This window comes from Camelus ferus, chromosome 16, assembly GCF_009834535.1.
Source record: "Camelus ferus isolate YT-003-E chromosome 16, BCGSAC_Cfer_1.0, whole genome shotgun sequence".
Lineage (NCBI taxonomy): Eukaryota > Metazoa > Chordata > Mammalia > Artiodactyla > Camelidae > Camelus > Camelus ferus.
In genome coordinates this window covers 37,078,987-37,094,562 of record NC_045711.1, presented here as the reverse complement: position 1 = coordinate 37,094,562, position 15,576 = coordinate 37,078,987, and the positions used below count along the sequence as shown (strand labels likewise).

The 15,576-nt window shown below is 36.5% G+C and overlaps 1 protein-coding gene across 7 annotated transcripts in view; it reads left to right on the top strand.

The window, feature by feature from the left end:
• GJC1 (gap junction protein gamma 1) overlaps window positions 1–14,934 on the top strand; it is a 30,937-nt gene extending 16,003 nt beyond the window's left edge. For 5 of the 7 annotated variants that reach the window (XM_032457381.1, XM_032457384.1, XM_032457383.1 and 2 more), the window contains 2 exons: window positions 8,033–8,108; window positions 9,167–14,934. In XM_032457381.1, coding sequence (XP_032313272.1) covers window positions 9,187–10,377 — 1,191 coding nt within the window. In that variant the 5' untranslated portion in view covers window positions 8,033–8,108; window positions 9,167–9,186 and the 3' untranslated portion in view covers window positions 10,378–14,934. Of the gene's footprint in view, window positions 1–6,092; window positions 7,839–8,032; window positions 8,109–9,166 lie in introns of those variants that run through there. The other 2 variants (XM_032457387.1, XM_032457386.1) reach the window with 2 other exon arrangements.
• The last annotated feature ends 642 nt before the right edge of the window (window positions 14,935–15,576 follow it).

Sequence of the window (15,576 nt, the reverse complement as noted above, 5' to 3'; positions counted from 1 at the left end):
TGCCTATTCTGGACATTTCATACACATGGAATCATACAATGGGTAGCTTTTGTGTGTCTGACTTCTTTCACTTAGCATTATGTTTACAAGGTTCATCCATGTTGTGCTTTTTTTTTTTTTTAGGGAAATTTGTGTTTATCTCTCTGTGGAATGTCTGTTTGTGTTCCTTGTCTATTTTCTATTGGATTGTAGGTTGTGTTTTTTCAATAGATTTTTAAAAAACTCTTTCTATTAGAAAGATTAGTTCTTTGCTCATAAAATAGTTACCTTTTCCCCCAGTTCATTGTTTCTCACTATTGCTTAGGTGATTCCTTTTTATAAAACCATGGAGACATTTTATTTTTTGTACTCAAATTCATCTGTTTTTTTCCCTTCCCATATCTAGTGTTATAATGGGTATCAACTGTATTTTATCTTGATACTTTTAGACATCTTTGCGCCGCTGGTTTGAGGAGCCACCTCCATTGTGGCTTTTCAGCAAAGGAGTAACACAGATCATTTTAGAGAGAGAATTCTAGTGAAGATGTAGGAAGCAGACTGAAGAAGAGAGAAAGTAGAGTGATACTGGTGTAAACTCTTTCATGGTCTTTTTTTTTTAAGTTTTTGTTTTTCTTCTAGGGTTTTTTAATGAATAAATTTTATTTTCACAAAATTAGGATAATTCTGTTTTGTATCCTACGTTTTTCAGTTAATACATCAGGAACATTTTCCTAAATGTTTAAATGTATTTTTATTTATTTATTTTTAACATTTTTTAAATTGAGTTGTAGTCATTTTACAATGTGTCAAATTCCAGTGTAGAGCACAATTTTTCAGTTATACATGAACATACATATATTCGTCACATTTTTTTTCGCTGTGAGCTACCATAAGATCTTGTATTTATTTCCTTATGCTATACAGTATAATCTTGTTTATCTGTTCTACATATACCTGTCAGTATCTACAAATTTTGAAGTCCCAGTCTATCCCTTCCCACCCCACCTTCTGTTTAAATTTATTTTTGAGCAGATATTTATTGATAACCTACCACCATTTGCCAGGCCATGGGGTTTTAGATGCTAGGGATTAAAGAACAAAATTCTGCCCTTAGGGAGCTTATATTCTATAAATATTAAAATTGTAGAATAATTATATATGTTATGTGAGGGTTAAGTGCTATAAAGAAAATTAAATTAAAGGGGCTAGAGAATGACAGATGTTATTTTAGAGAAAAGTGGTCTAAGGAAAGTCACTAAGGAGTTGACTTTTGAGCAAAGACTTGAATGAAGTAACAGTGTCCAGCCAATATCAATGGAGAAAAATGTTCAAAGCAGTGAAAATAGCAAGTGCAGAAATTTTGAGGTAAAAGTATGGTATAATTGGTATGATCAGAGGAACAGTGAGAATGTAGTAATTCCTAAATCACAATGAGCAAGAGAGTGGGAGATGAGATACGATAAGAGGTGCTATAGACTGAGGTAAAGATTTTGGGTTTGATCCTGAGACAGTTTTGAACAGAAGAGGGACATTAGCTATCTTAATTTCCGAAAGCTTTATCCTGGTTACTTTTGGGAAAGAGGTTTGAGAGGGGTAAGAGCATAAGCTAGGGGACCAGTGAGAATGTTTGCTTTTACAGTGACCTTGGCTAGAGATGAAGGTGGCTTGGATCAGAGCGATAGCAGTGGAGGTGGGAAGAAGTGGTTGGACTGTGGATATATTTTAAAAATAGAACTGACGGGATTTGTTGATATTTCGGCTATGGAATAAGAAGAAGGAGTGAGGTTGCCTCGAAGGTTTTGGCCTAAAAAACTGCATGAATGGTGAAGTCATTTACTGAGTTTGGGAAAACTGAAAATAGAGTAAGAATAGCTCTTTGGAGGATGGGAGGATTAGTTTAGAGTATGTTAAATTTCAGGTGACTATTAAGATACCCAAGAGAAGATACAGAGTAGCAGTAGAATTTCAAGTCTGAAGTTCAAGGGAGATGGAGTAAATGGGACATCATTTACAGCTTGAATTCGGGTGGAGGAACCAGTAAAGAGCACTGAAAAGGATAGACTTATTATAATAATAATAAGATAGGATTAAAATAAGAATATGTGTTTAGAAATTTGGGAAAAGGGAAGTGAGACAGAAATTGAAAAATGAAACCAGGAGAGTATGGTATCAAGGAGGCCAAGTAAAAAAAAGAAGTATTTCAAGGAGGGAAGAGGTGATTGGTTGTATCAAACATGGCCTAAAAGGTTGAATAAGAGAATTGAGGTGGAGGGTGTGTATAGTTCAGTGGTCGAGTGCATGCCTAGCACTCATTAGATCCTGGGTTCAATCCCCAGTACTTCCATTAAATAAACAAACAAAGAAACCTAACTCCCCAAATAAATAAATAAATAAATGAGAATTGACCATTGATTTTGGCAGTGTTGAAGTTATCAGTGGCAAAGGTAGTTTTGGTGGATTAGTGGTAAAGACTTCTTAGTATGTGTATGTTTCCACTGTGTGGATGTTACCATAGTTTGTTAACCACTCATCAATTATTAGTCATTTAGGTAGTTTTCAATTCTTTAAATTCAGATACCCAGATTCAGATGCACATGTTGTACTTGAGTATTATGAAGTAATAATTCATGACTTATTGGTTATTAGAGTTAAGAGAGTATAAAAGACTTTAAGCAGTCTGTGTTTGAGTAACATTAAGCCACTTTTTCTTGTATAATAAATATAACCTTATAACAGTATATTTCCATTTCCTCTCCCTCAGCCTTACTGTTTTTTCTGTAAAAGAAGTATGTATAAAAAACATGCTGTAAATCTCATAATAAATTGTTGCTGAATTTGCTTTAAACAGCCAACTCTCTTTTAAAAAATTAAGATATCAGATGTCTTTTATGTTTATGTATTCTTCATTCCTTTGTGTAGATTAAAATTTTCACTTGATGTCATTTTCCTTTTGTCTGAAGGACTTCTGAAAAAGTCTTTTTCATCTTATTTATTAAACAACTTTATTGAGCTATAATTGACATAACAATAAATTATACATTTTTAAAGTATACAGTTTGGTGAGTTTTGACATGTTTTCATCTGTACAACCATCACTGCAGTCAAGAAAATGAACATATCTATCTTATCCAAAACTTTCTTCATATCCTTTTTGTAGTTCCTTTTCATCCTTTCCTGTACCTCACCCCCAACTCATCCATAGGCAACCACTGATCTGCTTTCTGTCATTATAGATTAGTTAGCATGTTCTAGAATTTAGTAAAAATGGAATCATACAGTGTGTACTCTTTTTTTTTTTCCTGACTTCTTTCATTTGGCCTAATTGAGATCATGTTATAACATATCAATAGTTTATTGCATAGTATTATTCGATTGTATGAGTATAACACAGTTTATTTATTCATCAACCTGATGGTGGATATTTGTGTTCTTTACAGGTTTTGGCTATGTGAGACCCTGTCACAACATTACCAGGGCATGAAACATGTACAAATCAAATGACTTTTGAAAATTAGATACAGAAGTACTTTCTTCTCTATGAAGTTTCAAAACCAGAAGAAAAATAAACAAATAAATAAATTACAAATAACATTGTTATGACCATTTATGTGCAAGTCATTTTATTAGACGTCTGGCTTTTACTTCTTGAGTAAATGCCTAGGAGAAGCATGGCTGGATCATATAGTTGGATCATATAATTGGTATATATTTAACTTCTAAGAAACTGCCAAACTATTTTCCAAAGTGATTATACTATTTTACATTCTTACTAGTATTGTATGAGAGTACCAGTTTCTCCACATCCTCACCAACTCTAGGTTTGGTCATTCTTGTTAATTTTAGCCATGATAAATAGGGTGCTTATGGTATTTTTGTTTGTTTGCTTTCTGTTTGTTCTCTCTGCTTGTTTGTTTTCTTTTTTTCTGTTTCCTTGTAGGTTTCCTTGAACATTTTTTAGAATTCCATTTTGATTTGCCTGCAGTGTTTTTGAGCATATCTCTTTGTATAGCTTTTTTAGTGGTTGTTTTAGGTATTACGTTCTATGTACATAACATATTTCCATCACTGGTGTCACGTTTTATGGATTCCAGTGAAGTACAGACACCTTACCTCCCTTTATGTCCCTTTACCCTCCCTCCCGCATTTATACCAGGGTTCACTGTCTCGTGAGGCTGCTTATTCCTTTTTTGGACAGCCTGATGTGATGGGAATCTAGGACTATATATATATAATCATCTCTCTCTCTCTCTCAATAATAACAAATATGAAGCAGGTCCCATAGGAATGCATTTATTCATTTGTTTGTCAAACGTTTATTTAGCACGTAAAATGACCAGTCATTGGGCTAAATGCTAGGGAGACAGATGAAAGATGTATCTAACGTCTAGGGGCTCTCAGTACAGTTAGGTGACAAGACAAAAGGTTGCAGCAACACTGGTTAGTGATGGTAATAATGGTGCTTGCCTTGAAGGCAGGCACAGCTCTGAGCACTTCTATGTATACTATCTGTGTGTCTGCCCTTTAACAAGTATTATCATCTCGACTTGTTATCCCCTGGACTGAATTTACCAACTTCTCTAATCTCTATTCTCAATGCCCAAAGAAGTAATCCTTCTTAATGAAATAATTTTTGTTGAAGATACGTTTTTCTAGTTTTATTCTTCCCTTCTAACTGCCAAGAAACCTTGGAGTTCTTTTGGGGATTTCTTGTTTGGGGGGGGGGGTTTAACTTTCAATTCATTCTACGTATAAGATCTTAAACTCTGAAATTTCTTCCTTTGATCTTTGTGAGTTTATTTTATTATTTAGTTTAATTCTGATCCCACAGATTGGGATAAGGTGCCCTCTTCTGTGTTCACATGGGACCTGAACATAGCTCCATCTGTAATGTAATTCTTTACATACTAGTGGTTAAAAGCCCAGACACTGGAGCAAGACTAGCTGACTTCAGATTGTAGCTTCACCTCTTAATAACTGGTTGATCTTAGTCAGATTTTATAAACTTCCTGGACCTCATTTCTTCATCTTTAAAATGAACCTAGTGATAAAATCTACCTCCAGAGATGATCCAAATAATAACTTTAAATTTAATCTTCAAAGATCCTGTGAGTTTTATTTTATAGAAAAATGTAGTAAACTTTGCCTTGATCCTTTTAGGATATAGCTGATAGAAAATTCTTCAAATATAAAAGAATTTGGGAGGGAATTACATAATTTATTACCATGTTGATACCAAGTAATTTAAAAAATTCTATTTTCTAGTATAAGGCAAGGTAGATTTGTAAGTTTAATTATTTGGAAACTAGACTAAAAATAGCACATTTGATTTTCTGTCCAGTAAATGTTATATAAGCAAACATGATTTTCTTCAGTATGTGTTAGGGGGATGCGTGGTTTGAGAGGGAATCTTTCTGAATTATGGGCTACCATGAATTTTGTAGTATTTTTAATTTAAAAAGCCATCCTAGAAAGAATAACTTTTCCACCTTTTAATTTATTCAAGAAATTGACTGATATGACTATATAAAATTTGAAGGAAAACAAAGTGAGGTGTTTATATTAAATGTCAAATGGTTAATGTCTGTACTGTATTAAGAATACATTCTGCAGATAAATGGGCAAAAGGGATAGAAATGATCCACAAAGGGGAGGAGCATAGGGGAATAATCCTGCTGTATTAAAAACATGCTAATTGACATAATTTTGAAATACCATTTTGCATCTAGTAAAGTAGCATAACAGACAGCGCTGATGAGGTTGAGATAAAATTGTACTCATTCATTGCCAGGCATTGTAAATTCTAGGACTTTTTAAAGAAAATCAGATGACAATACACAGCAAGAATCATCAGATTCACATTTCTTGTGTCTACTTCCTAGAACTGTTCTATAGGTATTAAGTGTCAAAATACCTATAAACCAGTTGGGGCTTTCCTAGTTAGCAAAAAACATTTAGGTGTTTGGCATCCCACCTCTTAACCACCACTCATCACATACTCCTATGTCCATTTTCCATTCGTAGGTGGAATATGGAAATTTTTTTTCTTTCATGAGAGCCATTCACAGGTTAATCACAAGCTCTCACTCCCAACTTTATAACCAAGTCTGTTTGCTGAAACAGGGAAGTCTGAGAAGAATATGTCCTGCGTCTTAGGCTCCTGGTAGCAGAGCAAAAAAATGGTTCCAGACAAAGGGAATTTTAGTGGAGCAAGAACACAGTGAGACTACACTTGGCAGTGACACATTTCTGCTTAGAAATGTCAATTCCAGAACCCACCATTCTACTCATTCAGTTTTTTTTTTTCCCCTCTGTCACCCTCCCTCTTCCCTTCTTCACGTACCCTTCCCCTATTGGAGTAGTGTACTCTGATTATTTAAGCCATTCTCTTAATGCTTACAAGGAGAGGAGGGGGATTTGGAAAGAGAAGAGTATCAAAGAAAAACCTACTGACAGCTCAGTAGATCAAAACAGTGGTGAGGCTGCCATTCGGTTTAGGAAGCCCATGGTTATTTTAGAAAGAAAATTGCCCATCACCCATTTTATGAGATGATAAAGTTACATTACTATACACGTCATTTATATACTCAAAGTGTGGGTATAGGGTGCTGTGGCATTTTTGAATGCCCATGGAAAACCAAGGCTCTAAGTGTTCAGCATTGTCTAGGCCTACAGCTTAACTATTATGCAGTGTGTACTTCTGGATGGGTTTAAATGGCTGCTTTATAATTGAACATAAGCTTTAAAGGGCTTATCACCAATTCTTCCTCCCCTCTCAGAAAGTTAGATTATTGTATAAGATGCTGAACTGTTGAGAAATTCTTTCATAGTAATAATTGAGATATCCATTTGTCTTTGGTGTGGTTGGAGGTAGAGAGGATGAATTTTCTAACTAACAATTGCAGTTTCATGATTTTGGCTTATTGGAATGTATAGAACTTCAGGCTTCAGGAGAAATGCTTTAGATGTGGCGTTTGGGGAAAATCTGAGTCTGGACTTATGCATGTGAATCATGGAGTTCTGTGTTGGAAGCCTGGCTTACGTAACCATTTAAAGATTGCATGTTATTAACTTTTTTGTTGTTGTTGTTGTTACTAACTTCTTGTGCTGTGATTTTATACCTTATGTGTTCAGTGAGAGAAGTGGTGAGCTCCCAGTTGGACATCAGGGCTGGAAATGGGAGTTGAAGTCCTATGGAGAGATCTTTGTGTGGTTGGATTCTGTATGCAAATCTTGAAATTTGCATGTTATGTAGATGCCTCCACTTTTTTTTCTTCTTCATTGACCTTTTGGAAATTGTTCTGGGTTATTTTCATGCATCTTAATCCCCCAGATTTTTCTTTTAAGCTCCTCTGGATACATAACACTCAGGGATTGTTTTAAACTTATTTATTACATTAAATGATAGTAAATGAAGATAATTCTTGGCCATAGCTATTCCAGAGTTGGCAGGACTTGATAATGAGCAATAATTTGTCCTATATATTTTTTTAAAATCACAATACAGATGCAGGTGTTTTCTTTCTGTGAGCAGCTGAGTCTGCAAATCACCTCCTGTGGTTATGGGTGTCCCAGTGACTGGGAGCCAGCTGTTGGGTGTTTTAATGAAACAGCTTGCTCTTAGTTGGCTGCTCAAATCCCAATGAGAGGTATTGGCTGCTCCAGGGAATAGAACAGGAATAGAACATACAGGGTGAGGATTTTTGCAAGGCTTTTTGTAATCCGGTTTAAATTTGTTGAGATTTTCTGCTTTGGCTTTTTCCTATAGGTGCCAGAGTTCATCTGCTTCAGATTTTCATGAATGACTCATCTTCCTGTCATGTTTTCTTAGACTACAATGACTTCAGAATCTTCGAGTCACAGTTAGGTAGTTTCTCCTACCACGTATGTTGGGAGGAGAGAACAGTGGTAGTCAAACTCAAGCCTGTTTCCATCTCATACTGCTTGATTCCCATGGCACGTAGAAAACCGATTCTCCCCGGAAATGGCATTCTAGTGATTGGTTGTTTTCTGTGGGAGGAAACTTATGACACTCTCTTTTCTTTTTCCCTTCCAGAGGGAATCTGGAAAAGTCGTAAGCAAAACATCATTTCTCTAAGAAAGTTTTGGATAACAGAAATTCTGGATAACAGGTAAAATTTATTTAAACTTCTTTGGTGATGCTGATAATCACCTGTAATCTGCAGAAGTAAACCAGGAGAGGGAAGACAGAAGTAGAAAAGCTAGGTGTGCTTTGTGTCAGGAGTTGCATTAGGGATTTTACATGCATTATCTCATTTAGTTTTTACCGGGATTCTAGACATAGAGCTAAGAATCTCAGAATAAAACTATCCTTCAAAATACTGTTTTAAGTGGATTTGTCTGTTGATTGGATTTTTAATATTCTCACAATTCATTCTGCAAACATTTTTTTTAACATCTACCATAAACAAAATAATATAAATACAGAATGCTAGAATCTGCTATGCTATGCAGCCTAGCTAAGGAATGTCTTTCCTAGTTTCTTTCTGTCTTTTGTTTTAGTTCTTGATCATTGCCAGTTATTTGCAGCTGTACCATCTCCTTAATTCTTTTTTAATACTTTGTCACGAGGCCCAAAATTTTATGTTTCCTTATAAGGTACCTCTTCACAATGGAGTCCAGCCCAAGTGTCCCCATTATATTCTCAGTGTGGTAGTCTTATTGTGACTGTACCGATAGCTATGCCTCTGTGCTATATTTATCTCACAAAATTATGAAGGTCATATGAAATAATACTATATATAAAGAATCTAATATACTTTGCCTGAGAAATACATCTCAAATGATAGTTACAATTTTACCTTTTAAACTAGGGAAGACATGAAAACAAACCAGACTTCCTAGAACCTCGTAGGTCTAAACAAGTGCTCATAGACCGAGGTGAATTGTCCTACCTGAGGGTAGTGTAGAGAGTGAGGTGCTGTTAATTCTAACAATCATTCTATTTATTTAGAGGAGGTACTGGGGATTGAACCCAGGACCTTGTGCATGCTAAGCACATGCTCTACCACTTGAGCTATATCCTCCCCCCTAACAATCATTCTAGTATGATTCTTGAAGTTAGGTTTCTAGTATCTCAAGAAGTAGTTCCTGGAGATAGCAATAAAAATTATGTTGTTAAGATTTTAATATTTGCTGATTTTGCTTTGGTATTTTTCATTATTATCAGGGCAAACCAATTTAGTCACCATGAGTTGGAGCTTCCTCACTCGCCTGCTAGAGGAGATCCACAACCATTCCACATTTGTGGGGAAGATCTGGCTCACTGTCTTGATCGTCTTCCGGATTGTTCTTACGGCGGTAGGAGGAGAGTCTATCTACTACGACGAACAAAGCAAATTTGTGTGCAACACAGAGCAGCCAGGCTGCGAGAACGTCTGCTATGATGCCTTTGCACCTCTCTCCCATGTGCGCTTCTGGGTGTTCCAGATCATCCTGGTGGCAACCCCCTCAGTGATGTACCTGGGCTATGCCATTCATAAGATTGCCAAAATGGAGCATGGCGAAGCAGACAAGAAGGCGGCTCGGAGCAAACCCTATGCAATGCGTTGGAAACAGCACCGGGCTCTGGAAGAAACAGAAGAGGACCATGAAGAGGATCCCATGATGTATCCAGAAATGGAATTAGAAAGTGAAAAAGAAAATAAAGAGCAGAACCAATCTAAACCTAAGCATGATGGCCGACGGCGGATTCGGGAGGACGGGCTCATGAAAATCTATGTGCTGCAGTTGCTGGCGAGGACCGTGTTTGAGGTGGGTTTTCTGATAGGGCAGTATTTTCTGTATGGCTTCCAAGTCCATCCATTTTATGTGTGCAGCAGACTTCCTTGCCCTCATAAGATAGACTGCTTTATTTCTAGACCCACTGAAAAGACCATCTTTCTTCTGATAATGTATGGTGTTACAGGCCTTTGTCTATTGCTTAACATTTGGGAGATGCTTCATTTAGGATTTGGGACAATTCGAGACTCACTAAACAATAAAAGGAGGGATCTGGAAGATCCGGGTGCTTATAATTATCCTTTCACTTGGAATACACCATCTGCTCCCCCTGGCTATAACGTTGCCGTCAAACCAGATCAAATCCAGTACACTGAACTGTCCAATGCTAAGATCGCCTACAAGCAAAACAAGGCCAACATCGCCCAAGAACAACAATATGGCAGCCACGAGGAGAACCTCCCAGCTGACCTGGAGACTCTGCAGAGGGAGATCAGAATGGCTCAGGAACGCCTGGATCTGGCGATCCAGGCCTACAATCACCAAAACAACCCCCATGGTCCCCGGGAAAAAAAAGCCAAAGTGGGGTCCAAAGCTGGGTCCAACAAAAGCAGTGCTAGTAGCAAATCAGGGGATGGGAAGACCTCCGTCTGGATTTAATCTTGGCTGGGCTTAAAACTTGCGCTTTTCATAGTTTATGGTAAGCAACGGCTCTCTGAATAATGACTTCCATTGAGTAAACATTTGGCTCTGGTTATCTTCAGGGATGCTGTTGGCTCATGATCCAAGCTCAGGGGACTCTGAAGGTGGGGCTGGGACAAGGGGGAGAGAAGGGGAAACACAGTGTTCCTAGACACATGTTCCAGCAATAATACAGTTGCAGAACTTTACATTTGTGTCTTCCAGATCTGGAAAAGAACAGATATATTTAAATCATTCTTGTTGAACAGTTTTTTGTATGTACAGTATTATGGTACATTTTTTTTAGAATGAAAACTTTTTTTGTATTTGTACATTGGACAACGTAGTTATACTTTTATATTAAAGGGAAAAAAATCCTTATGGTAATGCTTATTAGGCTAGTGTTATTACTTTGTTCAGCAAATTCTACCCTGGGTTTAAAGTTTTGATAGATGCTACACACCTGATAAAAGTGCCTCTTGTGTTACAGGGAAGCTTTCAGATAATGTAAGGAGCTGGAGAAGGAATCAGTTTTGTCTTGGAAAGGAATTCCACAGTAGAAGGAAGTTGAGTTCTCTCTTTGACTTGAGAAATCGTTGAATCTCATTCATGTGCCCAGAATTGTATTTAGTCTTTGGAAACCTATTTGTATTTTCAAAGGAGATAAATGACTCACTGCAGGATTCCTTTATATATCAAGCCTTGCCAGTATATGCATTGATGGTGTGTTTATAATGTCAGTTGTTACAAAAGGCTGATGCACACAGGTGTCCCCATCCAGTAGCAGTGTGGAGACCCTGGCTAGAACTGTTACTAAGATTCCTATATCACAAAGCAAAGCCACACCTGGAAAATAAGTCCTGATAAAATGTTCAGTTGTGAACCCATTTGATTTGCCTTAAATCTCTTGCCAAAACCCTGCCTCTTTCTGGCTTTTTAAGAAACCAGTGATGGATATTTTCTTTATATGTTAATAGTAGAAATGCAGAAATTCCTTCCAGGCAAAGATTAATCAGAGATACTTATATTGCATTTGGAAGAAGGCCTAAATCCAAATTCCCTATTTTTTATAATTTATGGTGGAACTTTTATAATTTACATACTTCTGCTAATGTAGGTTTCTGCCTGGAAGACCAGTCAGACCTGGGATTCTATCTATAAATAGACCTATAGAGAATTTCAGTATTTATTCCCCATAGACGTATCTGTCAGTGACAGGCATGGGTGTTCATGGAACACTCGTAATTTTCAGTAGTATTTTATTTTCAACCTTATTTTATGTTGGAGAGTTTTGCTCCTTCCATCATATTCAAATCATTTGTCTTATAGATTATGAGCTTCTGAGTAAGAGCTTGGTAAAGATTTAAAGGAAGGGGTGTTTGCTTCACCAGAGAGCATTTCATTTTGAGTATCTCACACTTTTCTAACAGAAAGTTATTATTGCAAGCCACCTCCAACTTCGAAATTCCAAGAGTATTATTTCTTTGTCTTAATTTTTAAATGTCAATTCTTCATTATTTAGGAGGATCCTAGAACTACATCTTTTGTGCAGTTCTTTTTTTTCCTTTGTTCTCAATTGCATTTCTTCCCCTCTCCCTCAAAAAAAGAAATTCAGTTGACAATTTAAGCTTATCTTCTGGCTATGCATTTACTGTATTTTGCTTTTTTGAATCTGTAAATCTTAGCCTTAGAGAAGCTCCTTAGGATCTCTAAACATCTTAAGCAAAAGGTAAACTTGGGTGAGACTGTAGGGAAATTTCAGAAAATGATATATACTTGTATGTATCCTGGCTAACTGATAGATATGCAGTTTCTTTCAAGCCAAATGTTTAATAAGAAAATTGAAATAATTATTCTAAAACAGGCAAGATTTTATACTTAAGCCTAGCTAAGATAAAGAACTACCAATTGCTTCTTGTGTCAGCAGAACTTCACGCATATTTCTTAATTGAGGACAGAAAAGAATACACGTTCATGTCCATCTATTCAGAGCCTAAAGGAGACCAGAGTGGCTTTGCCAGGGGAAAGGTTGGGGGTTTGAGACTGATGGAGAGGGAGGGAGTCAAGCAGAAATACCAGGCAGATCTCCGGCGCCAGAAGCATCCACTTAGCTTCTACAAACAGTGCCCCTGATGTTTCATCTTGGCTTGTTCTGATGAGAGTGTTATCTTCTGTGTCTGGATAATTCTTTAGCTTCCTAAAGTACAGAAAGATATTCTAAGTCACTTTACATGGGTTAAAATCTATTTTTACTCTCTCACTAAAGTTTTAATTGTGACATAGGTTTCCCAACTCTCGCTGTTTTCTTAATACATTTCTTTCAGCCTTTGAACATACGAGTTTGCCAAAGCCATTCTCCCTAATGACATGTTATGGACCTACATTGAGAAAATGGCCCTATCAGTGTCTAGCTTAACCCATCGATTGAGTCTACACTGAATCGATAAAAATACTGTTTGAGTTACTGTTCTGGAACTTGTGGGTATTTGTATAGAACACCTGTCAGCATGTCTTTTTCCTCTCAAAATCATATTCCTTTGAATTGCTGTGTAAGACATGCTCTATCATGACATTTGCTTCTCTAAATAGAAGTTGCGTGCTTAGTCCTTCACATACTCCAATCAGGATATAATCAACAACATGTTTATATTCCTTAACATACTACTAGATTTATTCAGATGTGGTATGTCCTTTGATCATCTTTGTTACAGTCTGTTATTTAGAAGAGGTTTGTAAAACAGACAGGCTTTTTTTCTTAGTTCAAATTTGATGGAAAAATTCTATAGCATTTTCTCCTAAAGAAATTTTAATGTTCATTTTGTGGCTTCCTCTTTGCTTTATGGCTTAGTTTTGTCTGTTTCTATATTTGTTCATTTAAAACCACAAGTGTATTATTTCATTAGAAGTCAGTTTCCTGGGGATTTTCCTTGACTGATGTCTATAGAATTACTTTTGATAAAAATGAACTTTGACATCTGAAATGGTTCTCTTAAGGTTATGACTCCCACATATCTGTCTTTTAGAAGGATACCTATGTCTTTAAAGAGAAAAAAGTCATCATTAACTGTCATTTCTTCATGGTATGAAATTAAGCAGTTCACTTTACTTTTCCAAGTTTCAGGAGCCAGTGGTCTTTCAGAAGTGTTATGAAGTAGTTGGGGAAAGCCTCTGGTAAAAGGTATTAAAAGACCAACTGTTGTTATTGGTCATTTTTCTTAGCTTGGAACTTCAAAAAAAAAAAAAGTTGCAAGAACTATGTGATTATATAGTGAGATGTCCTTCGGTGCACAGGAATCAGTGATTGTTTAAAACACTGAACTTATTCTAAGCAGTTTATACCAAGAATGGACTTAAATGTTATTCCTATTAGTCATACCTATGCTTTACCCATTAAGCTTATAAATGTCCATGCTTTATGCTTTCTGTCTCATTTAAGAGACAGTACACTTCTAAAAATAACACCTATAGTTTATGATCAGTTTTTGGCCAGCCAGTTTTTGGTAAAAGGCAAGTATGTTATACTTGAACCTACTTAAAGAAATGCCTTTTTATAAAGGAAAGGTCTTTCCCGACTGTGAAGAAAAGTACCTGAAGTCAGAGATAACACAGTGCTGGTCAGTTTGATTGGAAGGTTTCAGATATTAGATTAATTTTATCTTTATAAAATCATGTAATTTTACACCTTACCACTTGAAAATAAAGCCCCTGCACCTATACAGGGCAGAGTTTGGAATAAAATTTCAACTCACCTATATATCATAAATATGTAATAATTCACAGTCACCATTAAATATTAGAATCATTAGGTTGAATTGCATACTTGTCACTAATTCTGGCCACCAGTATCATGGAGAGTTTAAAAGATTTTATTTGTTGTTGTCTCTAAAACAGTTATGATGTTTTGTTGCTTTTAATAATGATGTTAAGTGAGTTTGGTTCATGCACATTCCACATTAATAATCATACTTTTTCAAAAAAATAATCATTCTTTTTTGAGACACAATCCATGTGTTCCAAAATACAGGAGTCCAAACAAAAGAAAGTCTTACTCCTGTGCAAAATCTCTACAAAAAATCAAAGAAGAGTTCTGCATTTCAGGGTTGGCTTATTGACCAGCAAAGATATTTGGCTCTATGCTTCCAAGATTGGAAATGTTATTCTTTATTGTACTCACAATTGTGTTTTCTTTAACAAATCTTTTACAGAAGTCTCTACCTCAGGCACTCAGTGTTACATATGGTTAGCATCTTGATACTGAAAAACTTACTAGGACTTCCAACTTTTTAAGATATTTTAAATGTAAAGTTCAACTGTTAACCAGCAATTTAATGTCATGTGATGTGCAGTTTGGATATTGTATGAACAGCTAAGGAATTACCCATTCTAGTGCCAAAGATCACTGGTTGCTAATTTTGTTCTGTACAGTTGATGTAAAACTTCATGGTGGGGACAAACTCTGCTCAGGGCCTTGTCTCTAGGAAGATTTTGTCAGTTCCAAATGTTTGTGTCAGTTCTAAATACAGTTTAGAAGATTCATTTGTGGTCTGTGCATCTTTTTCTAAGCTTGAAAACTCAGCTGCCAGGAAATATCATATTGAGAAATTTACCCCATTCTTTGTATAAAATAGTGCCCAAGAAAGAGCTTAATGGTTTACCCAGAAAACTTGATATAAAAATCTCTTCCCTTACCTTCACCTGTAAGTTGATCTCAGTGGGAATACATGAGCAGGAAATTTTCCAAGTGAAAGTTTGGACTCAAAAGATGCCCTTTTTCATTGCTGGTTTAGAACTCCTCTGGGATTGCTGTGGCTAAATGGATTGTTGTGTTTGTGGCATCACAACCTGGGAAGAGTAGGTGGCCTTGTGTGGGAGGAAGGGGGAGGCTGTGGTCTGAGTATAGAAACTGGGAACATACTCCATCTCAGTCTCCCTTTGTTTCTTAAGGCCTTTTCTCCAAGAGGAGTGCCTTCTGAGAGGGATGCTTCTCACAGATGTAGACCTGTCTTGGTATGACTAAGCCACTGTCTGAGAAGAGAATGGTGTGGGAGCGGGCTGGGGAGAGGGGAGCATTTACTGAGACAATGCCTTCTGTTCCCCCAGACTCAGAATAGCTGACTGACAGAATGGGTCATGCAACGAGCCCAACCTTAGCAGCGCAGATTGTAAACTGGTCAGCCA